The sequence below is a fragment of the Marmota monax genome, unplaced genomic scaffold (assembly GCF_021218885.2).
Source record: "Marmota monax isolate L192 unplaced genomic scaffold, Marmota_monax_Labrador192_F-V1.1 WCK01_AAM20220418_F8-fsc00132, whole genome shotgun sequence".
NCBI classification, from domain to species: domain Eukaryota; kingdom Metazoa; phylum Chordata; class Mammalia; order Rodentia; family Sciuridae; genus Marmota; species Marmota monax.
In genome coordinates this window covers 908,308-933,185 of record NW_026695199.1, presented here as the reverse complement: position 1 = coordinate 933,185, position 24,878 = coordinate 908,308, and the positions used below count along the sequence as shown (strand labels likewise).

Below are 24,878 nucleotides of genomic sequence, written 5' to 3'. Positions count from 1 at the left end.
CTACAATGATAGTTTTGTTTGGTATTTTCACCATAAAAGTGTTATAGAATGATATGGAAAATGATGTCTTAAACTGGATATTATTAAAATAGATGAAACTTGACAACTTGTATATACCCATTATAAGTATTCAATTAGTGTTGGTCAAATATAAATGAAATCTGAAAAGTTTACTTTTTGTTCAATACCCATAGTTTGCTAACAAACTCAATTAAAACTGTTATTTGTTGCATTAATTGGTATCATATTTTCTTTAACAGCAGATTTGAACTGTAACAAATTTATTTTAAAATATTTTTGATCCAATGATACTAATATATATTACAAAACAACAAATATTAGCATTATATTAGTAAACCCAAACAGAAAACAAAACAAAGTGTATTTTTCTAAATATTTTCTAAACAATAAAATGACAAAGTTAAATATGCCTTACTATTTGTCATGTTATTCCAAAATTTTGTTTAGAAATAATTCTAAGTAGCATAAAACTTGTGGTTGTAATTTTTGCCATATGGGTTACTTTTCCATGACAACTTCCATGTATAAAATGTAAATTCAGGGAGAATTGATTTTTACAGTCTATTATCATCACTCTTGCTGACACTTAAAAGGTATTGTTTTGAAAGTAAAGATTATAATTGTGGAACATTTCTTTGAAGAAATACTTCTTTTTGATTTATTATACAATGGAAAAATTTGTTTAACATTGGATCTCAAAGTCAAGTGAATTTTCAATAGAGATTTTAAAATAATGTTATAGAATTTATATTAAAAAATCAAATACTAATTGTGAATCAACTTTTCATAATGGCTGTGTATAAGAAAGTTGTTTTGATGATTCTGTACAGATAGCATTATTGTATTTATTCTTAATGTTGGAATAAAGATAACATATTAAAATGATATTTCTTTGGTGATCAATACAATCATGATATTAGAAGTTGTTAATACATATTCTGATAGAGAGTCCTACTCCTATAGAGAAAATAACCCATTTTCAAGTACTAAATTAGACAAATTTCAAATGAGACCAAAGGTCTCCAAGACTAAATAAATATGTTTAAGTTCTTTATTGAATAACAATTTACATTGTCAAGAGCCATCCATGGGCTGTGTGTGGTTTATATCGGCATCTCAGCCTAGTGAATAGGAGAATCTGGTGTCTGGGAACTTCCACTGGAAATTTCCTCTGGCTAAGACCACCGAAACACATGTGACCCTATTCAAGTTCTTCCTGGTCCCACAGAGCATAGGGGAGGGGGTGACCTGCTGTAGCCACACAGCCTCTCAGAGATGGGTGTGACCTGCCAAGATGCCAATAAACCTGCTGACTGCAAGACACCATGAAGCAAGACTCCATCCCTGAAACCTTACTGCTGCCTTTGATGTACCCTTTAGATAAACCATGGGAGCTATTTTCTAGTTGTTCAGCTCCTGCTTCTATATGGGCTGGACCTGTCAGAAGCTCCAAGTTCCCTTTAAAACTATCTTTTCTGACTTTTTGTCTTTTGTTCCTCACTAATCATTCTAGACTTAAATTTTTGTACAGTGGGTTACATGTTCTGTGGCAGGAAGAAGGACCACCTTAGCCTGGCTCTGGATGGCTTCTGTTATTACATAAAGTGCATCAATCTTAGGCCACACATATTGGCACATGTCTGTAACCTAAGCACACCTATGGAACCAGTATCAAGATTAAAAAGTAGAAAATTGCCAACTGAAAGCTCTCCTCATAATTTTTTCTACTCACTCACCACCGCTGCTGGTCAGCGCTCTGTCAAAGGTAGCTACTATTTTCATTTTTCACATAGTGTAACCATTTTATTCAATTTCCAAGATGCAATCTGTGCTTCAATGGAAGCTGTTAGATTTTTAATCTGTTTGGTTTTCTTTATTTATTTTTTTGATAATTACCTGTTAATTTTTGTTGAATAGGTCCCAAGTGGTGCCCTTCTAGAGTTGGACTACAGCTAGAATGTGGTAAGAAAGAATTTTCACTGATCCATTTATTTAATTTAGAATCAGTTTTCTACCATCAGGGTCTCATATTTATTACTTAGTGTGTATATGGAAATATTACATCTTTTCACCAAGTGTTTCACTTTTATAGATGAGGAATATTAGTCTCGAAAAGATGTTTCTCACATATTCACCATTTCTGAGTATTAGAAACAGGATCTAAATTAAATTTTTTTCTGTCTCCAAAGTGTTAACAGCTATACGCTCTCATTTTATTGTTCTTTGAAATATTATTGGACATAATGCTTAACTCCTTGAATATTTTTGTTTGTTTGTTTTTCTTTTTGGAATCAGAAAGTAGGAAAAGCGAAGTAATGAGAGGCAAAATTAGTGAACTAGGAGGAGAAATATTATATTCAGTGTTAAAATTTCTCAGAATTTTAAACTGTTTCTCTCAGGGGATATTTCAATAAATACATTTAAAAATGGGTCTTACTTAAGCATCATCATTATTGACTTTGAATCAACTTGTTTTTAAATTAGGAATTTTGAATTTTAATGAAAGCTGTGGTGATAATTAATTAATTTGCTTATTTATTTATTTATTTTGTGGGAGACATTGTAAGGGAGACAAAGTCCTTAATATTAAATCTACAAGAGACATTTGAGTAATTACAATTTTTAATATTTCCATTAAATAATATATTGAAGTTTTTCTAAGGCTTTTGCTGACACTCAGGTTCTCTACTCTCAGCTATTTCTGGCATATAAAGACAAATGCAGATTTCCTTGTATGTCTCAAAGATGTTTTTTCTCATTGATATTTTTTTAAACACGACCTCTTTCTATGAGACCTATATATTAAACACACAGGAATCCATGACATTCTTAAAAGTGACACTCTTGATAATCTCTGAATCATTCTTGCTTAGAGTAAAATTCTCACTTGCCTAGAGTTTAAGAAAATAACATCATCATCTGCTTTATATCTGCCTCCACAGATCCTAGTAAAATACATGAAATGTAACAGTTATACTGTTTTCTGATGTTGACTCTAATATACAGAATGTTCTCCAAGACAGCTGAAGATGTCAATGTGAAATGTAACTTGAATGTGAAGGATAGTATAAGGGAATTAGAATTGTTAATCCAACTTTTTGCTTTTTTCTTACATTTATTTACCTGATTGAGTGTACTGGGATTTGATCTGAGCATGGTATAAGTGTTTGATAAGTCCTTGGATAGGAACATGATAATGTATTTGATAAAAGAGTCACTTAATTAACTGAAAGATTAGAGTATTGTTGCAAAATAAAATGTTTATTTAGGTAACTTTAGAATATTAACCTTGACTTTTATAGTTACCTATCTACAGATCTTCTTTTGTAAGGTAGAACTAATAAAATACATAAATCATTTTAAGTGTTCTATAAAGTTATCTTTATGAAGCATACATAATGACTGTTGCATGCTATGAGTTCTTCACTAATCTTCACTAATCATATTAATAAGTAATTATATTATAAAGGAAATACACAGTACTACTAAAACAAAACAGAGTCAGAAAAATTAAGTATGTTTATTCACAGAATACATTTACCAGAATTAATTGCTTTATGAGCAATAACCTCATATGAAATGAGAGACTTATACAAAATCTTCATAAAGGGACATCTCTGAAGTGTCAACAAGATTTAGCAGACTTTGATTGTTTTTCAATTATTTTGTTCTTTTTAGTTATTCATGACAGGAGAATGTATTTTGACATATCATATATATATGGAGTATAACTTCCCATTCTTGTAGTTGTACATGATGTGGAGTTACACTGGTCATATATTCATATATGAACATAGGGAAGTTATATTATATATATTCTATTGTCTCTCCTATTCTCATCCTCCTTCCCTTCCCACATTCCCCCTGACCAATTGGGTGAAACTGTGTTCCTCCCTCCCCCCACCGCAACAGCCTATTGTGAGTCTATTCTTCTTTATGGCTTAGTAATATTCCTTTGTGTATATGTACCTCATTTTGTTTATCCATTCATCTCTTGAAGGACACCTAGGTCGGTTCCACAGCTTAGCTATTATGAATTGGCAAGCTTTGATTTTTATGGTTAAAATGGTAAACATTTATTTAGCTTACTGGTTCTGCTGAACCAGACTCTACTTAGCTGAAGTTAACTATATTAATTTTTGCAGCTGTGTTTAGCTGTTAATGACTGTTGTAGCATGGCTTCAAATATGTGGTCATGTGCTATATGATTGTCATCCTTTGGCAGGAAATTCTGTGCTTTTTCACATGGTGGAAACAGAAATATAAACAATAAGCAGATCCACTCAAAAATTCTTGAGACCCAGATTTGGAAGTGGTAAATGATCTCTTGCCTCACATTCTGTTAGTCAAAGCAAGTCATTAGCTTATATTTGAGGTGGAGAAGTACATATCAACTGTCTATGAAGAAAATACAGAGTTATACTGGGAATAATATGAATGTGGAGTGCTGAGAGCCATAGCCAAGTAGGAATGACGCATAGCATTTTGGGTTGAAAGGTGACCCTGCTCAGGGATTAGGTGGCTCCAGGATTAGGGCGGATCCTGCTGCCTCAGGTGCAGGCTCCTTTGGAGTTCCCGTTGAGTTCTCGCGGGGTTCTGATTGAATTTGTGCTAAAAGCCAAGTAACACGATTTAGTAAAAAAGCAATGATTATCACAGTCACAATCCCAGGAATAAGAAAAAGGACAAGAATCTTATAGCTATGTATTAAAAACCTGCCTAACACCTATATCTTCTTAGCACAAATCTGAGCTACATTCACATTTTCAAGGTAATACCAATTTTATGTGTATATGCATGTGTGTATGTGTATATACATTTAAAGCAGATTTTTGAAATGTAACTGTAAAATGGTTCTCATTAAAGTACCCAGAGTATTATTACTATTTCCATTTTAATTCTCGGGTTATTCAAGTTATGAATCAAGCCCAGGTGCCTGTCAATTGATGAATGGATAAAGAAAATGTGGTCCATAACATGGTGGAGTTTTACTCAACCATGAAGAAGAGTGAAATTGACAGTAAATGGATGGAACTGGAGAACGTCATGTTATGTGAAATAAGTAAGGGTGGAATGTGTAATTTCATATGGGGAAGCTAGAGCAAAACAAAGGGGAAAATAAGAGGAGGGAGAATCACATAAAAATAGATGAGAACACAGTGGAGTAGAAGAAGGGGATTGAGGGGGAGGGAGGAAGCATGGGAAAGGGAAGAACAGTGGAATGAAACTGCCCAAACTATCCTATGTACATATATGAATATATCACAGTGAATTCCATTTCTATGTATGTTTATAATGCATTATTTAAAAAAAAAACAACTATAAATAAATAGGAAAAAAAGACCAGTAGAGTAGAATGAAAGGAACAGGGGGAGGGAGGAGGAAACAGAAAGGAGAAGTACTAGGTACTGAATTAATATAACATGCTTGTGTCATTATATCAAAAGGAACCCCAATATATTTAGAACTATATTAACAAAAAATTTAATAAAATTGGAATACTATATTTTCAAGTAAAAACTCTATCATTTCAAAATAGATTGTCATTTTTGAGACTAGTATTATTTTTCTCCATATGTCAAGTTGTCAGGGTTCAAAATTATCAATACAAATTTTATAACTCTCACAAATATAAAAATAGAAATGAACAAATAAAAATAAATAATTTTTCTGGCTACTAAAATTGGATGTATCATATTACCATCTTTAAGTGTAATACACAAGAACTATATATTTTAATTTATTTTAAATTACCCTGATTATGGATATAAATAAGCATTTGAAATTCTGAAAATCACCTCATGGTAAACTCAAATTAACATTTTTCTGATTCTTTCAAAAAAAGAAAATGGAATGACAACTTTTCATAAGAGGGATATTACAAATCAAGTTGCACTATAAAGCATGATATAAATAATAGCAATTATATCAGCATTATACCCACAAGATTTATCCATTTAGTACATGTGACTCCACTAATTTTTCTTCCCCCATAATATACATTGTTATGAATTAAAAATACATTAATCTCATCTCTTTAATGAATATTTAAGCTTTTTTTCAATTTTTGTTATTATAAACAATGCTAAAAAATTTACATACATATCTTTAATTAAATTTAAAAAAGTACATACATGTATTTCAGACTAAATTAAAAAATTTACATACATGTATTTCAAACTTGTCTGGTGTTCATTTTTATGAATAGAATGTTTACTCCTTCTGAGACATGGGTTCTATCCTATTTTGTGAGTGTCCTTCTCAGTAACTTTTAGGGTATCTTCCTCTCTTTGTGTCTGAAACCTGCAGAGCTGGAGTAAAAACAATAGAGTAAAAACAAAATAAAGAGTAAAAAATAGAGTAAAAAAAAATAGAGTAAAAACAGTTCAGTCTGTTTTTACTCTATTATTTTCAAACTAAATTTTTTTAAGTCTTTTTTTTTAAAGAGAGAGAAGAGACAGAGAGAGAATTTTTTTAATATTTATTTTTCAGTTTTCAGTGGACACAACATCTTTATTTATTTATTTATTTTTAATGTGGTGCTGAGGATCTAACCCAGTGCCTGGAGCTTGCCAGGTGAGGGGGTTATTACCGCTTGAGCCACACCTCCAGCCCTCAAACTAAATTTTTAAACCATCCAGTCAAACTCTGTGGCTTTAAATGTTAATAACTTTCAAGTATCTTCTGAGATATCCATTGAGCTGGTTACTTGACAACTATTTCTTGAATAACAAATATCACAAATGTAACATATGCTTATAGAACTCTCAATTTGCACTCCCAAATCCTGCTCTGTTCTCAGTCTTCTTCGTGTAAGTTAATGAGATAATAATACACTTAAGTACTCAACCAAAAATATAAGAACTGTTTTATCTCACTGAATCCTCTCCTCTCAACCATTTCATCAGCAAGTTTAACATGATCTGTGATCAAAATATATCAGGAATTAATAATTCATCAATAATTCCATCAGTTACCACCTTAATCCAAATGAACATCATCTGTTGCTTGATCAGTTTTCAGTGACTCTCTAATAATCTTCTTTGTTCCCCTTCTCATTTTCCACACAGATCCAGAGTGATCTTTAAAAAGATAAATCATGCCACTCTTTTCATGCTTTTTAGTGATCATTGGAATTCATCTACCTGCATCTAATTTTCCTTATAAAAAATCATTTAGAGAGTAGTTGAGATTTAGGTTTATTAATGTCTAAAATTAAACTGTATAAAAAATCTTGTATCTTATTTGACTAGGTTCTAATACTAGATTTTTTAAAAGTTGCTATACATTTATTTTATAAAATGTATTGTTCATTATTTTCAGTTTGAAAGATTATTATGCATTTTACTTTCTATACAAATTTCTTTGCAGTCATTGGTTTCAAATTAAGAAAATATTTGTCTTTATTTTCAAATTGTATTTAAATAGTATTTTCTTGTTCTTTTCATTTTAGGTGGACCTTTTTTGAGGGATGACATCACTATTCAAAGTGTTGCAGCTTCCTCTATTATAACACTGTATTTTACAGACCTAGGTCAGCAAGTCAGCTGGACCACAGTAAGTGTCAACTTGAAATGCAATATACATGTCCCATATTTTGCTCTAATTCACATATTGACAGATTATTTCTATCAAATAAATTGACAGTGAAACAAATATTGGGCTGGATGGATAGTATTTTTATTTCTACATTCTTAATATAATCAGTAGTCAAAGTTCTATTGAAAAATGCGAGCAACAGAAATTAATGGCCAGGTGCTGCAGCATACACCCATAATTCCAGTAGCTCAGTTGGGAGGATTCCAAGTTGGAGGCCTGTCATTGGAATTTATGGAGACCCCGTGTCAAAAGAGTACCCTTCTGCTCAATCCATTGGAAAAAGAAAAAAAAATAAGGAAGGAAGAGAGGGAGAAAGGAATCCATGGTTTAATAAAGGAAATATGGGTTTACACACACACACACACACACACACACAAACAATCCACTTTCTGACCTGGGGCATCAACTGTGCTTCCTGAACTCTGCTTTGTCAGGTGAAAGGTATCTCTTTACTTTTCCCTTCTAGGGAGCCTAAGGGCATCAAAGAATCTTTTTTTTTTTCTTTTTTTGACGATGGAAAGGGGAGGGATAGAATATACAGTAAAAGGAGAGCAGAGGGAAGACTTTTAGGAAACTCTGAGAACTAAGAAGCAAGATTTCTTTCAGCTTTTGAAAGGTTCTTTTGGCTCTGTTTGGGGACAATAGGAGCTCTCAAAATGGCCACAATTGATTTCAATAGCATTAGAAGAATGAGGACTACAATAAAGAATATGAAGTGCTAAAAAAGTGAAAATACTCAATGGTCATTCACAATCATTGAGCTTCTCTCAAGTGATGGAATGAATTGAGGAAAAAGTTTCAGCAGCAAGAGAAAATACCATAAGATTTTTAGTAACAGAGGCAGGTGATGTTAATCTGACAATGGTGAACAAAGAATAGTGCATTCTACTTTTTTTTTCAATTAATTTTTTTCACAAAGGGCATTCTTTTATGTGTACTCTTTAAATTTGGACCTTTTTGTTCCGAATTACATTTCATGTTCGCCATGTCACTATTTTTTATATTTTTCTTTCAAATTGGCTTTCCTTTTGATGACATTAAAAATCAGCATTGTCATTCATAGTGCTTTGAGCTTTTCCTTTGAAGAACCAATTTTAAAAATTATTACAAATGTAGCTTAATTTACACATTATTATTTAATTCTCTAAAACAGAAATTCAAGTTTACATTTATTAATTAAAATATCACCACATCTGTCAATTTTCTAAAAATCTTTGCTTTTGAGGTGTATTTTCTTTCTGTATTTATGTTTTTTTCAGTTCTATTTTAAAGGTCTGATGTTATTGTTGTTAAATAGTTGTTACAGTTTACAAAATCTGTTAAGATTTTGAATGATAATTTGTTGTACTAAAAACTGAATTTAGAGTGTTTCAAATGTTTGAAAGTTATATTGTAATGTTTGGGAAAAGTAAAAAACTATTCATGCATGCATTGTGTACACAAAGTTTTAAAAACTTAAATGGGACACCTCCATACCCATGTTTAAAGGGATTCTGGACAGGATGATTTAATCTACTGAATTTAAAATATTCGAGGATTCTTTTCCCACATTTATGATGAAAAGGGAATTCTGTTTACAGAAATTGTGTCAGGGTGAGCAGCATTAACCATGAGTTCATTAAAAATTTCCAGCTGCAACATTTGGATAAGCTCTGCATAGTAAAAGCACTAAAGTAGAATTCTATGACAACTGTACTAGAAAATTATATCTTATTTGAGGAGAAAGTAATCTAAATGACAAAGAGAACTCTGGAAATAGGCTAGATATTTTTAAATCAGTCCTCTGGTTCACAAATCATTTTTCACCAACTGAGCCAGTCCTATTAAATGCTAAAAATATACACATTACATTGCAATCACACCCACTTTATATCAACTAAATTATACAAAAAAAGCAATGGCTTACAACATACAACATTCATATGCATTTATAAAACATTAAAATGTGCTCCTAAGCATTTTGTGGGTTTTTTTTGAAATAATTTAATTTAGCAAAGTAAAAATTTAGATTTTAATGTTTTGCACAAAGTAAGTGTGCTACATATTATTGAAAAACTTTCTACCTCAATAAAAGATTGAGGATAAAATCTTAATATGAAAATATCATATTCATCATTACTAAGTACTATTAAATTAAGATCTTAGTTTTCAACATTTTTTACATTAATGTGTATGTCTATAGACAATTTATTCCCTGCCTAAATTCATGCCTCTACATCCAAGATCAACTTCAGAATTATTTTATCTCCTCTAAGGAACTCTATCATGTTACTCCTGTATGTTCACATACCCTTTTCTCTATCGTGGGGCAATCATCTCAATATTTTTGTCTTGTGAAGAATGATATAATAAACAGTTTTTTGGGGGAGTGACATTGATTTTTCCCTAAGTACTGTTCCTTTATATTAGTTATTATATGTGTCAATACTTTTTTCTTTTTTATTGATGAATAGTATTTGGCTATACAATGGAAATGTAGTTTATTTGAATATTCACCTTCTGAAATCCAGTTGCATGATTTTCAGTAATCTGCTACTATAAATTATGCTGCTATGAACATCTGTGTACATTTCTCTATGCACATAATTTTTTAATTATCTGTGATAATAGTGAGTTTTGAGAGTTCTTTATATATTCTAAAAAAAGTCCTTTGTTTAATGTGTGATTTGCAAATAATTTCTCTTCATCTTTAACTTTTCTTTTTTATCTTCTAACAAGAATTTTCACTGTGCAAAAAGTTTTCAGTTTGAAAATGATTAACTTAAGGATACTGTCTTTATAAGTTTTCAGGTATCTGGAATTCTCAACCATGTGTTTGAACACATAAACAATAGGCTTTTTAACCCTCTCTCTCTGTTATTCTTGTCATGTGAATCTTCAATGCATTTATTTCAAATGTCTGCTATTTCCCTTAATTTGGGTCAAAATATCCCCAGTCATGGTATACCCACATACTTTTGACAAGTACAAAAATATTATGTGAAAAACTTTGAAAGCTAACTCAGTCTGAGGGTGATGTTATCTTCTTTCAAAGATAATTTATCATACTCTGGATGGACTAATTGCACTGTTGGGTCCAGGTCATCTTGATCTAATCAATGATTGAAATTATTTCAGGCTGAGCTATAGTACCTGTGAATACAGTACTTATTAGGTATCTTCATCCCTGAGAGATAATGGGCAACAGGTTTTTAAAATTAATATTATTATTTACATTCCTGGGCATGGTCAAAAGATCTGTTTATTCATTTTTCATGCTCTTATCAGGCTTCATATCCCAGGTTCAATTGGTTTTCTCCAGAGCACTTTTTCAAAGGTTTGAAATCCCAATTCTTCAAAGACTCAAGAGCTCTCTGGAACCTAAAAATACTATTAAAAATATTTTGATAAATTTTTCTCTCTGGGCTCATTAGAATGATTTGTTTAAATTACCTAGTACCTAAACTAAACTTCTCCATATAACAATCAAACTAAAAATATGTTAAAACCAATTTTCATGTAATATTATGTTATCTTCAATAACATTCATTAATACAAAGTGATATTATTTTTGGAAAGTGTTCTCATAATTTTATTTGTACTTCTCTTTTCTTGAGGATATGAAGATTGTAAACACTTTATTTTTGTTGTTAATTTCCTACAACCCTGAAACAGGCAATTTCTTTTGTTTCCAATTTCCATTTGGTAATTTTATGACAGTAAAGTAATTCCATCACCTTAACATTGTTAGTGCTAAAAAGATTTCCGTTTCAAGATAGGATCAAATGCAATAAACACTGTTTAAGTATGCAAGTTCCAAACAATCAACAATGCAGCCTCATGTTGTTTCTTTTATTTATTAAAAAATAAAGTTGCCATTTCCCCTTTGCATTTTAGAAATACACATATGCAGTTGATTTTCCATTTCTGTGGGGCACTCTATCCATGGACTGAAACAACCATGCTGTTATGTGTAAAATATTTGTATCTGTACTGGACATAAACACATTTATTTTTTCTCAATATTTTCTAAACAATACAGCATACAACTGTTTGCATACTATTTACATCTTATTAGATATTTTAAATAATCTAGATATAATTTGGAGTATACTAGAAAATGCAAATGGTAATTTGCAAATATTATGTCATTTTACAGACATGGGCAACCATGGCTTGTGGTATCTGCACTGGTCCCAGAATCCATCACCACAGATAGTGAGGGATGATTACATAACAAGTTGAAGATTTTACAGAATTCCAACAACTCTCAATTACATCATTTGCCTAGCAGAAGTAATGAATTTTTCATTAAAAGCAATATGTTACTTTAATCCAGAAACATTGTAAAAAGTATAAATGAGTACAGGTTGATAATGGAAATAAGTCAAAATTTAAATATAGATTATACCTTCAAAATAAGTAGAAAATGTCATTACTTATTTTGATATAGAATCTCAGATTATGGTTTATATTGGAGATTTTTTGTAAGTTCTTATAATTCACTTGACCTGTGTACATATGCATTTCTGTTTGCTTATGCCTGATTTTTATATATTTTTAATTTTTTACTTCTTATTGGAAGAGCTATTCTATTTTGATAAGCTATTATATTAACATTTTAATATCTGGTCCTTATACTGAAACATTTTTTGATTACTTTCTCAGCTTAGTAAAACATCTTTCATCTTTTCTTATATTTAGACTCAAATGAATTTTTTCAAAAAATGCATTACCCAAAAGTTAGTTATTATCATCCTCTAGTGATTTAAATATGTACACTTCATATTTATGTACCATTTTAACTTCCATGTTTCAGCCTTAACAATATATGTGATAAAGTATTGAGCCTTCTAAAATATATTCATGTACACTAGCATGCTTTTCAGATTTCTTTTTATGAGACATAGTGATAAGAATATAATTTAATTTCCTCTGGTCCAAAGAAACTTCATATCTATGATAGGCTTTTATTAACTTAATAAATAGTGACTTTTTATTCAGATTAACTATTGTTCACATCATTGTTCTTTTTTGATCTATGTCTAGAGAATTTGCTCAAATGTTATTTTTTTGGATTATTTGATGCAGGGATACATTTTTTAAACTTTTTTTGTTGTTGTACAAAAATGTTCACCTTCCTCATTATTACATTGTGTTGACTAGACCCTATCAACAGACATTCAATAGTGAACATTCTCCTTATATTTGAAAAATCTGGCATGTCATAAGTCATAAATCAAGATAGTCTCTCAAACAAAGTTGTTTTTACAATGAATTGACCAGATATTGTATTATGTTTACCTTCAGAAGTCTTTCTTGGGTTATGAGATATATATTGCTAAAAGTAGAATTATAACCAGAGATCTGCATGTAAAAAGGCCATATTTATTATGTATTATTATTATAAAAACTATGTAATATACTTACATTTAAGTATACATTTATATAAAATCACACACATACATATACATAATAAATTCAAATTTCAGTAAAGTGGTGAACATAATTCTAACAAATGTCTTAGTTGCATATTTGAACAAAGCTTGCAGATTCAGTTTTTTTTTCCTTTAGAAAATGGTGAAAACAAAGCAGTTAATGGCAGTCAAATTTAATATTGTAATATCTGTTTGGTTCCTATTATCCTTGAATACTCAGAAGTAACGTAATTACATTTCCTTTTCTTTCTGAATATTTCAAAGTGACTTTAAACTAGTTTTAGCATTAAAACAAAATCAAATAATGAGCAGTTATCAGATTTGTAAAATTATCAGAAAACCAGTCAACCAACTATTCTTTTCTCAGTCACACTGTCTTGTTTCTGATGATTTTTTTTCAAATTTTATTAGTGTTTTGTTAGTTAAAAATTCTGCAGAACATAATTACTCTCAGCCCTAGCACTTTGAAGTCAATCCTTTTTGCCACACAACTACGCTCATTAGAATTAAGGTAAAAAAAAAAAAAGAACTGAATTATTTCAGTCTGAATCAGAGTCAAATCAACTGAGTTAAGATAATACATGGAAAATGACAGGGACAGTTCTTGTGGAAGAGAGAGTATACATTGGGTTGAGGAAGTGAAAAAAATACATTAAAGTTGTTTAGTGAAATAAAATCTCCTTTGTTCCAATTTTTAAAAATCAGTTTATTAGTTTCAGTATTTTCTATTTCCGTATTAATGCAATTTCACTACTGTATACTGTTACAGTTGTCCATTTTATTTTTATTATTTATTGCATTGTAGTTATACATAATAGTGGAGTTCATTTTGACCTCATCATATATGGTATATAATTTGCTCCCTTTCAGCCCCCAGTATTTCCTCTTTCCTTCCCCCTGTTCCCTTCCTCTATGCTTCTGGTCTATCTTTTATTTATTTATTTGAACTGGGGGCTTTATGGATATACATTAAGGCAAATTTACTATGGTAAATTCACACACACACACACACACACACACACACACACACACACACCATGATTTGGTCAGTTGCATCCCCCAGATTCTCCTTTCTGCATCCATTCTGCCTCCCTCTCTACTACCTTCCTCTACACCATGATCTCCTTTTATCTTCTTTATTTGACTTTCTTATTATTTTCCTTAGCTTCCACATATGAGAAAAAAAAAAAAAAAAAACATTGAACCCTCAGCTTTGGGGTCTGTTTTTTTTCAACTTAGCATAATGTTCTCTAGTTCCACCCATTTACCATCAATTGTCATAATTCCATAATTCTTTACGGCTTAGTAAACTCCATTTTGTAGAGATACTGCATTTTCTTAATCCATTCATCTGTTGATGAGCAATTTGGCTGGTTCTACAACATGATTATTGTGAATTGCACTGTTATAAACACTGATTTGCTTGTATTGCTTTATACTCTGAATTTTGTTCTCTTGGATAAATACCAAGGAGTGGTACAGCTGGGTCATATGGTGATTCCATTCCTGCCTTTTGAGGAATTGCCATACTATTTTCCATTGGAGATTTTCATTTGCAGTCCCTCCAAAAAAGTGTATAAATATATCTTTTTCTTCACTTACTTTCTGATATTTTTTATTACTCATATTCTTGATGATTGGCATTCTAAATGGCATGAGATGAAATCTCAATGTAGTTTTGATTTGCATTTCCCTGATTCCTAGGGATATTAAATGTTTTTGATATACTTGTTGGTCATTTATGCTTCTTCTTTGAGTAAAGTCTGTTTAGTTCTTTTGCCCACTTATTGATCCAGTTAGTTATTTGTTTATTTTGGTGTTAAGCTTTTTGAGTTTTTTACATATCTGGATATTAATTCCCCATCAGAAAAGTTACTGGTAAATATTTTCTCTCATTCTCTAGGTTCTTTCTTCAGTCCCTTATTTCACTTGCTATGCAGAAGGTTTTTGTTTTGTTTTAATTTGATGCCATCAAGTTTGGTGATTCTTAGTTTTGTGTCTTGACCTTTAAGGGCCTTGTTAAGGAAGTTGGCGCCTGTACCAATAGTGAGCCTATACTTTCATCTGATGGTTTCAGTATTTCTGATCTAATTTCTATGTCTGTAGTTTCTATGTTTTTCTATGCAGTTCTATGTGTTTCTGATCTCATTTCTATGTCTAAGTTCTATACATGTAGTCTACTTTGAGTTGACTTTTGTGCAGGAAGGAAGATGGAGATCTAATTTCATTATTCTACATATGGATGTTAAGTTTTCCAGCATCATTTGTTAGGAAAGCCATCTAGATTATTAGAACATTTATTTGTTCCAAATAAATTTTAGCACTGTTTTTTTCCAGTTCTGTAAATAATATCAGTTGTATTTCAGTGGAGATTGAATTCAATTATTTATGAGACTTTTGTTAATATGAACATTTTGATGATGTTGACTTTGTCTATGCTAGAACATATGAAGTCTTTCCATCTTCTAATGTCTTCTTCTATTTCTTTCTTCAGTATTTTATAGTTTTCATTGTAAGAGGGCTTTTACCTCCTTAGTTAGATGATTCCTCCTCCTCCTCCTCCTCTTTCTCCTCCTCCTCCTCCTCCTTCTTTTTCATTTTTTTGAGGTTATTATGAATGAGATAATATTCTTAATTTTTTCTCAGCAGATTAATTATTATACTCCAGGATAATGATAGTTTCTCTCCTGCTCCTCCTCCTCTTCCTCCTCCTCCTTCTTCTTTTATATTGCTTTTGTGCCCTGCTACTTTGCTGAACCTGCTTATCATCCCTAGAAATCTTTTAGTGTAGTTTTTTTGGGTCTTCAGATATAGGATCAAGTCATCAGCAAAAATAATTTAACAGTTCTTTTTCTATTTGTATACCTTTAATTTCCTTCTCTTGCAAGATTTCACTGGTTAGACTTTCAAGAGCTATATTAATAAAATTGGTAAGAGTGGACATTTTTTCCCATTCCTGATTTTAGAGGAAATGCTTTGAGTTTTTTCTATTAGTATTATGTTGGTTTTAGACTTTATAATGTTGATGTAAGTTCCTTCTATTCCTGAATTTTCCAGCATTTTAAACATGAAACTGTGCTGGATTTTGTCAAAGGCTTTTTCTGCAACTATGGAGATAATCATGTGATTCTCTTCCTTAATTTTTTAAAATGAATTACATGTATTGATTTGCATATGTAGAACCATATTTATATGGGATGAAACCCACTTGATCATGGTGCACTATCTTCTTAATGTTTTATTGAATGTGATTTGCTAATATTTTATTAAAGATTTTTACATCTATGTTCATCAGGAATATTGTTCTGTAGCTTTCTCTCCTTGACTGTGTATTTGGTTTTTGTATCCAGATGATACTAGCGTCTTAGGATGAATTTGTGAGTTTTTTATTCCGTCTTTCCCTCTCTTTGGAATAATTTAAGAAAGATTGATATTAGTTATCTTTAAAGATCTGTTAGAACTTTTCAAAGAATCCATCTGGTCCTGAGATTTTCTTTGTTGGAAAGCTTTTAATTTCGGTTTCACTCTCATTGCTTGATATTGGTCTGTTTAGGCTATCTATATCCTTTTGGTTTAATTTGGATAGGTCATTTGTATCTAGAAAGTTAATAACTTCTAGAGTTTCTAATTTATTGGAGTATCAATTTTCAAAATAGATTCTAATGATTATCTGGATTTCAGAAGTATATGTGGTCATATCTCCTCTTTCATCTCTAATTTTGCTCATTTGAGTCTTTGCTCTCTTTTGACTCATTTGGCTAAGAGTTTATCAATCTTTATCATTTCAAAGAGTCAAATATTTGTCACATTAATAATTTGTATTACCTTTAATTTTTAATTTTACTAATTTTGGCTCTGATTTTATTTCCTATCTTCTACTTATTTTGAATTTTTTTTTTTACTTTTCTATAACATTTTATTATTTATTTGGGATATTTCTTGTTTTGTTTTTTAATGTACAATGCTATAAATTTTCCTGTTAAAATTGCTTTCATAATATCCAAGAGAGTTTTAGTTGTTTTAATTCCATTCTCATTTGTTTTTAAAATTGTTTGATTTCTCGCCTGATTTCTTCCATAACCTATTCCTTACTTAAAATTCTATTAGTTAATCTCCAGAAGTTACAAATAGTTTCTGTTCTTTATTTTGTTGATTTCTAATTTTATTCCAATATGATCTGATAGAATTTAATCTCTCTCCCTCCCTCCCCACCTCCTCTCTTTCTTTGCTAAGATTTGCTTTATGTCCTAAAATACAGCCTATTATAAAAAAAGTTTCCAGGTTCCATGTCCAACTGAGAAGAAAATAAATAAATTTTATTGTTCATACATGAAATATGCTATAGATATGTTAGGTTCTTTATCTTAACAGTATATATGTGTGTGTGTGTATATATATATATATATATATATATTTAATTCTGAAGAACTTTTAGTTTATGTCTGGAAATTCAGGAACTCACAGCTGTGGATTCTTCTAGAGATTCTGGGGCACAGGAACTATTTCCATGGTTGTTATGGTTTTCTTGCCAGATGGTGCTTGTTAGTTAGACTAGAGATCCAAATCTGCATGTTTGGAAGGGTGATACATCTCTGTTTTTGTTGGGTGTGGAATCACAGGGTGCAGGGCTGAGCACTGTTGCTGATTGGAATGCTGGCAACCTGCTCCACACAGCTGGAATTTCTTTATGGCAGCATAAAGCTTGGTGATTGCAAATGTGTGGCACCTGAATGCAGCCTCCCTGTGAGCAGTCTGTGGCAAAAACCTCTCTTGTTCTGACTAATGTGGGTGACTGGAGTACTTTTCCTCAACTGGAGTGTAGGCTGTTATTGGGCCAGGCTTTGTGTGAGCTCCAGTAGCTGTCTGGTTATTGTGAATTCTTGAGCACCTGCTCCCCTCTCCTGGGGCTTCTTTAGAGCAATGTTATCTAAGTACATGGTGGTTGTCTTCAACTGAGGGGCCTGTGAGAGCAGGCTTCCTGCTGACAGACTGTTGCACAGAAGTATTACCCTGATTACTGCACATCATTGTTTTTTACCTGTTACTCTGAATAGGGTAGGATGTCAGTTTGCCTGTCTTCATCTGAAGCAGAGGCTGTGGTGAGCTCAGATTGGAGTTAGCACTCCCTGGCAGTGACCTATTTGTTCTTATGTCAGCTCTATCCCACTCCCCTTGTGGAGGGCAGGGGGGAGAAGGTTTATGAATCTCTACAAGTTTCTTCTAGATGGATCACTGAGACAATCCACTTCAGAGGTGCTCCCTATGGTTTTATTTGTTGTTATCTGTAAATGGGGAGAAGATGTGTTTGTTCAATCTCTTCTAAAGAGGCTGGTTAGTTGTGGACTCTACAAACTGCTTGCCTTGCCTGAAACAGATTTCTGACCACAATTTGGGATAAACTGTGTGATCTCCTTCACTGTTCTTGCTGCTTCTGGCCCATTTTAATTTGATTCACATTTCTTTTCAACTATTGTTAAGTCAGGATTATGGGCTTTTCCTCTTCTTCTTTCTCTCTGTTACCCCTCCCCCAACTGTACCCTGGTCAGAGTTTTAGGGTCAGGAAATGTCCTGATTCTCTACTCCAGTAACCAAATTCCAAGTCTCCCCATCTCCCAAGTTGTCCAATACTGAGTTTGGGGGGCATTCTGTCACCCACCTTTCTGGTCAATTGTTCTTTTACTGCTTTTTTTCTGGGATTTGTATAAGAGTCAGCATTTGCTGCCTAGATCCACACTGCCATCATCTGAGTCTCAATGTTTGTTTTTATTTTAAATTAACTATTTGCATATAATGAGTTCTCCTTAACTCTTGCATGGTTCTTCTAAGGAAGATTTATTTATGCTAGCATCTTATATAATTATTTTAAAATAGCATGTATTCACCTAGCCATTTTACCAGTTCAGGCAGTAGATCAATACTAATGAAGGTAAGTAAACCTTGAAAAACTTATAAAATTATTGTAAATATAAATTACCTTCTTCTTTCCAGGTATTTTTGGCTGAATACACAGGACCTCTGCTAATATACCTCCTGTTTTATTTGAGGATCTCATATGTATATGACAGGAAAGAGAGCACTAGAAGTATACGCCACCCAGTGGTACAGTAAGTGATTCATATAGCTCTTACAGTTTGGGGAGGAGATACTTCTCAAATTACAGAGGGTTTAGGGCTGTATAATCCCATTATAAATTGAAAATTTCATTTCTAAATTCATGTAGTATGCCTAATTTATGGAACATTATAGCTTAACAACATAGTAAATCGTAGACTTATCAGCTGTTCACTTTTATGATTGTGTGGCAATCAGTGATGTATAACATTCTGTTGCTGCCCAGAGCACCAGAGTCTTGTACCACATCTCCCTTGCTAGGAACAACAACAACAAAAAAAAAATGTAAGTTTGAAATAAAATTTGTACTGAATATGTATGGATTTCATAAAAAATTAAAACATCACTGGGCGAGATGCAACATGCCTGTAATCCCATGGGCTCAGGAGGCTGAGGCAGGAGGATCAAGGTTTCAAAGCCCGCCTCAATAAAAGCAAGTTGCTAAGCAACTCAGTAAGACATTGTCTCTAAATAAAATACAAAATAGATCTGGGGATGTGGCTCAGTGATCCAGTGCCCCTGAGTTCAATCCCCAGTATCCTCTCACTCCCCCCAAAAAAGAAAGTTAAAACATATTTACACAAAATTTATTGTTATATTTTGAGAAAAATGGAAATTTTAAATAATACAGTTATACTAATGAAAGTAATAGATTTTTAGGGATGACAAAATTTTTTAGTGCATGGTAGCAAAATCAAGAAATCTAGGATAGCAGAGATAGAACCAAGTAAGGAGACATTGGATCTCACTGATGATGGTCTTGCCTAGGAATATTAACTTCTTTCTTTTTTTCCTTAAATAAAGAGAATGTCTAATTCATTTAGAAAACGACTGAGGCTGAGAGATTAGAAAGAAAATGTAATGGCTACCACTAATTTTTTTAGAGCAAATATGTAACATGTAATAGATACATAGCACAGTATAAATAAAGAACATTTTTAAGCAGCATTCTCAAAAGAATTAACTGACAATGGTTACTACTCTTAAATGCAAACACAAAAACTTTAATAATATTTCTGTAGATTTACAATAAGTTTGGGAATGGACAAAGAAAAAAACTGGTGCTAGATAGGAAGCCCAACATAATCAAATAGAATAAAAATATTTCAAAATGAAATTAGACTTATTTAGTTATCAACTATGCACAGTGGCGCAAATATCTCAACAGGAAAGCTCTAGCTGTGTATGCTACGTATGGTCTCCTCTTTCCTATGCCCTTGTGTTATAATAATATAAAACAAACTGGGGACCTATTTCATGGCTATCATGTCTTGAACCAAAATTTCTTATTTAGGGTTCTGGTATGTTGCCAGATTTAATCTAAATTTTAGGCTTTGTTTGTTTTGGTTACTGGGGATTGAACTTTAGGGGCACTAAACCACTAAGCTACATCCCCAACCCTATTTTGCATTTTTTTAGAGACAGGGTCTCACTGAATTTCTTAGCATTGCTGAGGCTGGCTTTGAACTCATGATCCTCCTGCTTTAGCCTCCCAAGCCACTGGGAGTATAAGCATGTGCCACCGCACCGGGCTAATTTTATGCTTTCTTTTAAAAAGTGGGAAGTTGTATTACTTAAACATTTTTATAAATATTCTGAAACATAACCCAGAAATGAAGAGAGATATAATTTCCCTTACCAATCCTTAGAATTTTACAAATCAACCTTCTATATCATGACATTTGCTTTTTTTGTCTGTCTGTTTTGCTGCCTAAGAAGGTTTATACTCCAGATACCCACATTGTTTTTCACCTTTTAAATAATTTTTGTGTTAATTATTAAAATACACATCACATAGAACATGTACTCTAACATTAGAGTTATATTATATATTATATTTTTATGAATTAATAAATGATAGACTTCTGGTTGACTTAACCCAGATACTATTGACCCACAGCCTGCATGGGGAGAGAAGAAGTAACACTTGGAGGTGTGGGCCTGCTGGAAATAAAAGTCTGAAAAAGTAGTCGTAAGAAATAATACTAGGGGCTGGGGACACAGCTCAGTTGGTAGAGTGCTTGCCTTGCATGCACAAGGCCCTGGGTTCAATCCCCAGCACCACATAAATAAATAAATAAATAAACAAACAAATAAATATAAAAATAAAAATAGTGAGTGCTGTTTATTTAAAAAACAAAAGAAAGAATAGGAAAGATGCAAGAAAATATATTTAAAGCAAGGGCTTAAGTTGTGGAAGAGACCTGATGGGTCTGATCCTAACAAAGGGAGAAAGCCCTCAAATGCCACCAAAGGTAATTACTGGGAAGAAGGGCTCTTTAAGATAAATAGGAGGTGATAAGCTGTGGGAAATTGGCCCTGTTAGGACCCTTATCACTTGCACAGTAATTCTTCCTCCAGGCAGCTGGTGCCTCAAGGCACACTGGTATCTTTTTTACCTAAGGCTAGCAGGCATCTAAATTTAAAGCTACAATCTAAATTCCTTGCCATGTAGGGGAATTGACTGGATTAACAGCAGCTGCCTGTAAATGGGCCTGTCTTTCTATACCTTGTCATGGAAAGATTCCCAGATGCAGCAGTCAAGATGTCCAAGGCTATGAAGTTCAAAGTAATAATTTATTTGCCACTTCTGACACTATTGTCTATTTTTGTTTGTTTGTTTGTTTTCCTTAAACTCACTACCAGATAAAGCAGAAATCATTTTTGTTGTTGTTGTTTGTAGTGCTGGGAATTGAACCCAGGACTTCCCACAAGCTACATAAGTGCTCTATCACTGAGTTACACCTCAATTAGTGAATCACACTCATTAATTAATTTTTTGTTCAAATAAATTTTCCACTTGATAAATCATCTCAATATCTTACTTTGCAAAGAGTAAATGGCATGCTAATTTTTATGTTCAAACTTTATTGGTAAAGTTACATCATCTTTGATCCATACTGATTTTCTTAATAGCAAAGCTTTGAGACTTGACCTTTTTTTCTTCAAACAAAATATGTACTAATTTTAATGGAATTCTTCTTAGTATTTCTAAAAACGATATACTTCTGTAAGTCACATTTAATATTTACTTTTAAAATAATAGCTATGTTAAAATGACAAGAGGCAGAAACTTAGAATACAACAAAAACAAATATATGAAAAGACCAAATATTACAACATCCTATATGGGTAAGAAGCAAAGAAAAACAAATGATGCATTATGACTCTATAGAAAATGAAAATGTAACTTTCTCAATTCTAAAGGAGAATCAGACCATTAAAATTATTCTGTATATTATTAAGTGTCAAATGCATCTATTTGAAGCACATTATTTATAAATCTTAAAAATCTACTTTTTAAAAATTTATAAATTGCTTCAATCTCGAGGCATTTTGGTATGAAGGCATTTGCAATTATGATATTTAGATTATTTGTGGGGCAAGTGTGAGCATAACAGTTTAGGATTTATATTGTAAACGATATGTATTATCAGAAGTATAGAATCTTACAACTGTTATTTCATTAACTTTAGAAGAATTCTAGAATAAAATATAAAAGTAAACATTTGTGTTTGGTTACCAGAATTAATATTTTCTAATATGTGGATAGTGTAATAAACTAACAAACATGTAAAATAATTAACTCAAAACAAGAAAGAATTTTGGAAGAGAATTTAATGTTTATGTTTATGTGTGTTTTTCTTTTTCCAGTTTAGCTTGCCTCTTCCATTGCATTCATTATATCCGATATCTTTTGGAAACTTTATTTGTTCACAAAGTTTCTGCAGGACACACACCTTTGAAAAATTTGATACAGGTGGGAATTAATGTTATTTGTATTTTAATTATTATTGAGAAAATGAGTATATTGATCATTAGCAAAGCTTTAAGGTATGAATCATCTTTTCCTCAAAACTAGATTTTTCTGATTGTGTCAACATTTATTAAAACGTATGGTTCTGAAATGTCTTTCCTTGAGCAATTCTATTTGAGCTACCCTCAGCCAATAAAGTTCAGAGAGATTTGCCAGGACCTTATCTTACAAGACCAACTAGATACTCCAAGGAACATTTTTCATTTTGGGAAGAGTGAGCACTGAATTTGGATTCTTTAAGTGCCTCCTGAAAAGGATAAATATTACATATGAATTCTCCTAAAATACACACTGGTGTGTGATTAATATGACAATAACTTTATCTTATTTATGAAAGTGATAGTGTAATGCTAAGATTTTTGCTTTTCCCAGAAAAGGTGAATGTAACCGTTATCGACTACCAAAAAGCTATCAAACATGGGAAATTTTTTAAAAGATTGAGTTAAAAACTTATAATGGACACTATTGGTCACATTGATTTGTCATTTCGAATTCAAATTTAATTTGATTTTCACTTTGAAATTTATTTAAAAGATGTTCTCACATACACACACACAAATGCCCTGATTTTTGGCAAATATCAGCTTTCTAAAACGTCTCCAAAACAGCCATCTAATTTTGTTGTTGCTGCTGTTGTTGTAACACAGTAGTAAACCCTAGAGCGCTAAGAAAAGATACATCATGAAGAGAAGAAATTATTTATTTATTTATTTATTTATTTTTGACAAAAGGCAATCAAATTTATTCTATTGGTGGACAATCTGTATGTTTTAATTCAGTACTCATAAATCTGGCCTATATTACAGAGGTTCTAATCAATCAAGATATATATTTGCTAATGATTAAATAATTCATTCTTTTTCCATTTATTGTTAGAACTTTTTATGCAGCAATTAGTTTTTATTTCATTCATATTTTTAATATACAATACCATTCTTGAGAAATCTTTCTAAAACATAAAAATTACTTTTTACCTATATTGTAAATATTCATTAATGTTAATAATAATGGTACAATGGAATATACATCCTCAGTGATACCGAGTTTTATAATGCTGCCTTAGCAATTGAAGAAATTTATTTTTCTAGCTTAGAAAATTTATACAATTTTTTATACAAAAATAAATTCTCAGTGTATGAAATGAATATATGAGCTAGCTTTAGAGGATTTGACAAGTATAGTTTCCATAACATCTGTTTTACTTTGTCTATTTGTAGGGTTGTGCCTTTTACTGGGGATTCACTTCTTGGATTGCCTACTACATTAATCATCCACAGTATACACCACCATGTATGTAGAATTTCTTCTCATCTAACAATACACTAAATTGCTAACCTCAAAATTCTAGCTTAGACAATTTATACAATTTTTTATACAAAAAATATTGAAAATATTTGTTAAACTGTAAATTTGCTATTTCTTTTGTAGTTGAACATTATTATGTAAGTGTAAATTTAAGTAGGACTCAAATTCAGTGAAGCATCTGTTACATTACAATACAGATTTCAAGTGGAAAGTAAGTACCTTGTATAGACAGTCTGCACCTTATAGGTTTGAAATATGTATCTATTCCAATGCCATATATCATAGTTTAAATTTCAGTTACCACAGCGTGTTATTGCAATTGTACAAAATGCAAATTTTGCAACTAATGCTTAAATATACATAACTTTAGTCTATTCCTAGATATACATAAGTGACCGGTCATATCTGGCATTAATTGGTAACTGCACATCTGTTATAATCATATATGTAGAAGCTCTTTTTGATACCATTTATCAAGTTTACAAATTTTCATTCATTGGCATGTGAGCATGTGATTAGTATTTGTTTCCTGATCAGACTAAGTTCTATTAAGGTAAGATTTGGTTTGGCTTTTCCTATAATTTATCACAAGCATACAGTAAGTGCAG

At 31.7% G+C, this 24,878-nt stretch overlaps 1 protein-coding gene across 3 annotated transcripts in view; it reads left to right on the top strand.

Moving 5' to 3' along the window:
• Tecrl (trans-2,3-enoyl-CoA reductase like) overlaps window positions 1-24,878 on the top strand; it is a 105,184-nt gene that overhangs the window by 48,288 nt on the left and 32,018 nt on the right. For 2 of the 3 annotated variants that reach the window (XM_058574033.1, XM_046428660.2), the window contains exons 3-7: window positions 1,939-1,983; window positions 7,475-7,578; window positions 19,026-19,141; window positions 22,803-22,908; window positions 24,183-24,255. In XM_058574033.1, the coding sequence (XP_058430016.1) occupies window positions 1,939-1,983; window positions 7,475-7,578; window positions 19,026-19,141; window positions 22,803-22,908; window positions 24,183-24,255 (444 nt within the window). The remainder of the gene's footprint in view (window positions 1-1,938; window positions 1,984-7,474; window positions 7,579-19,025; window positions 19,142-22,802; window positions 22,909-24,182; window positions 24,256-24,878) is intronic. The other variant, XM_058574032.1, reaches the window with a different exon arrangement.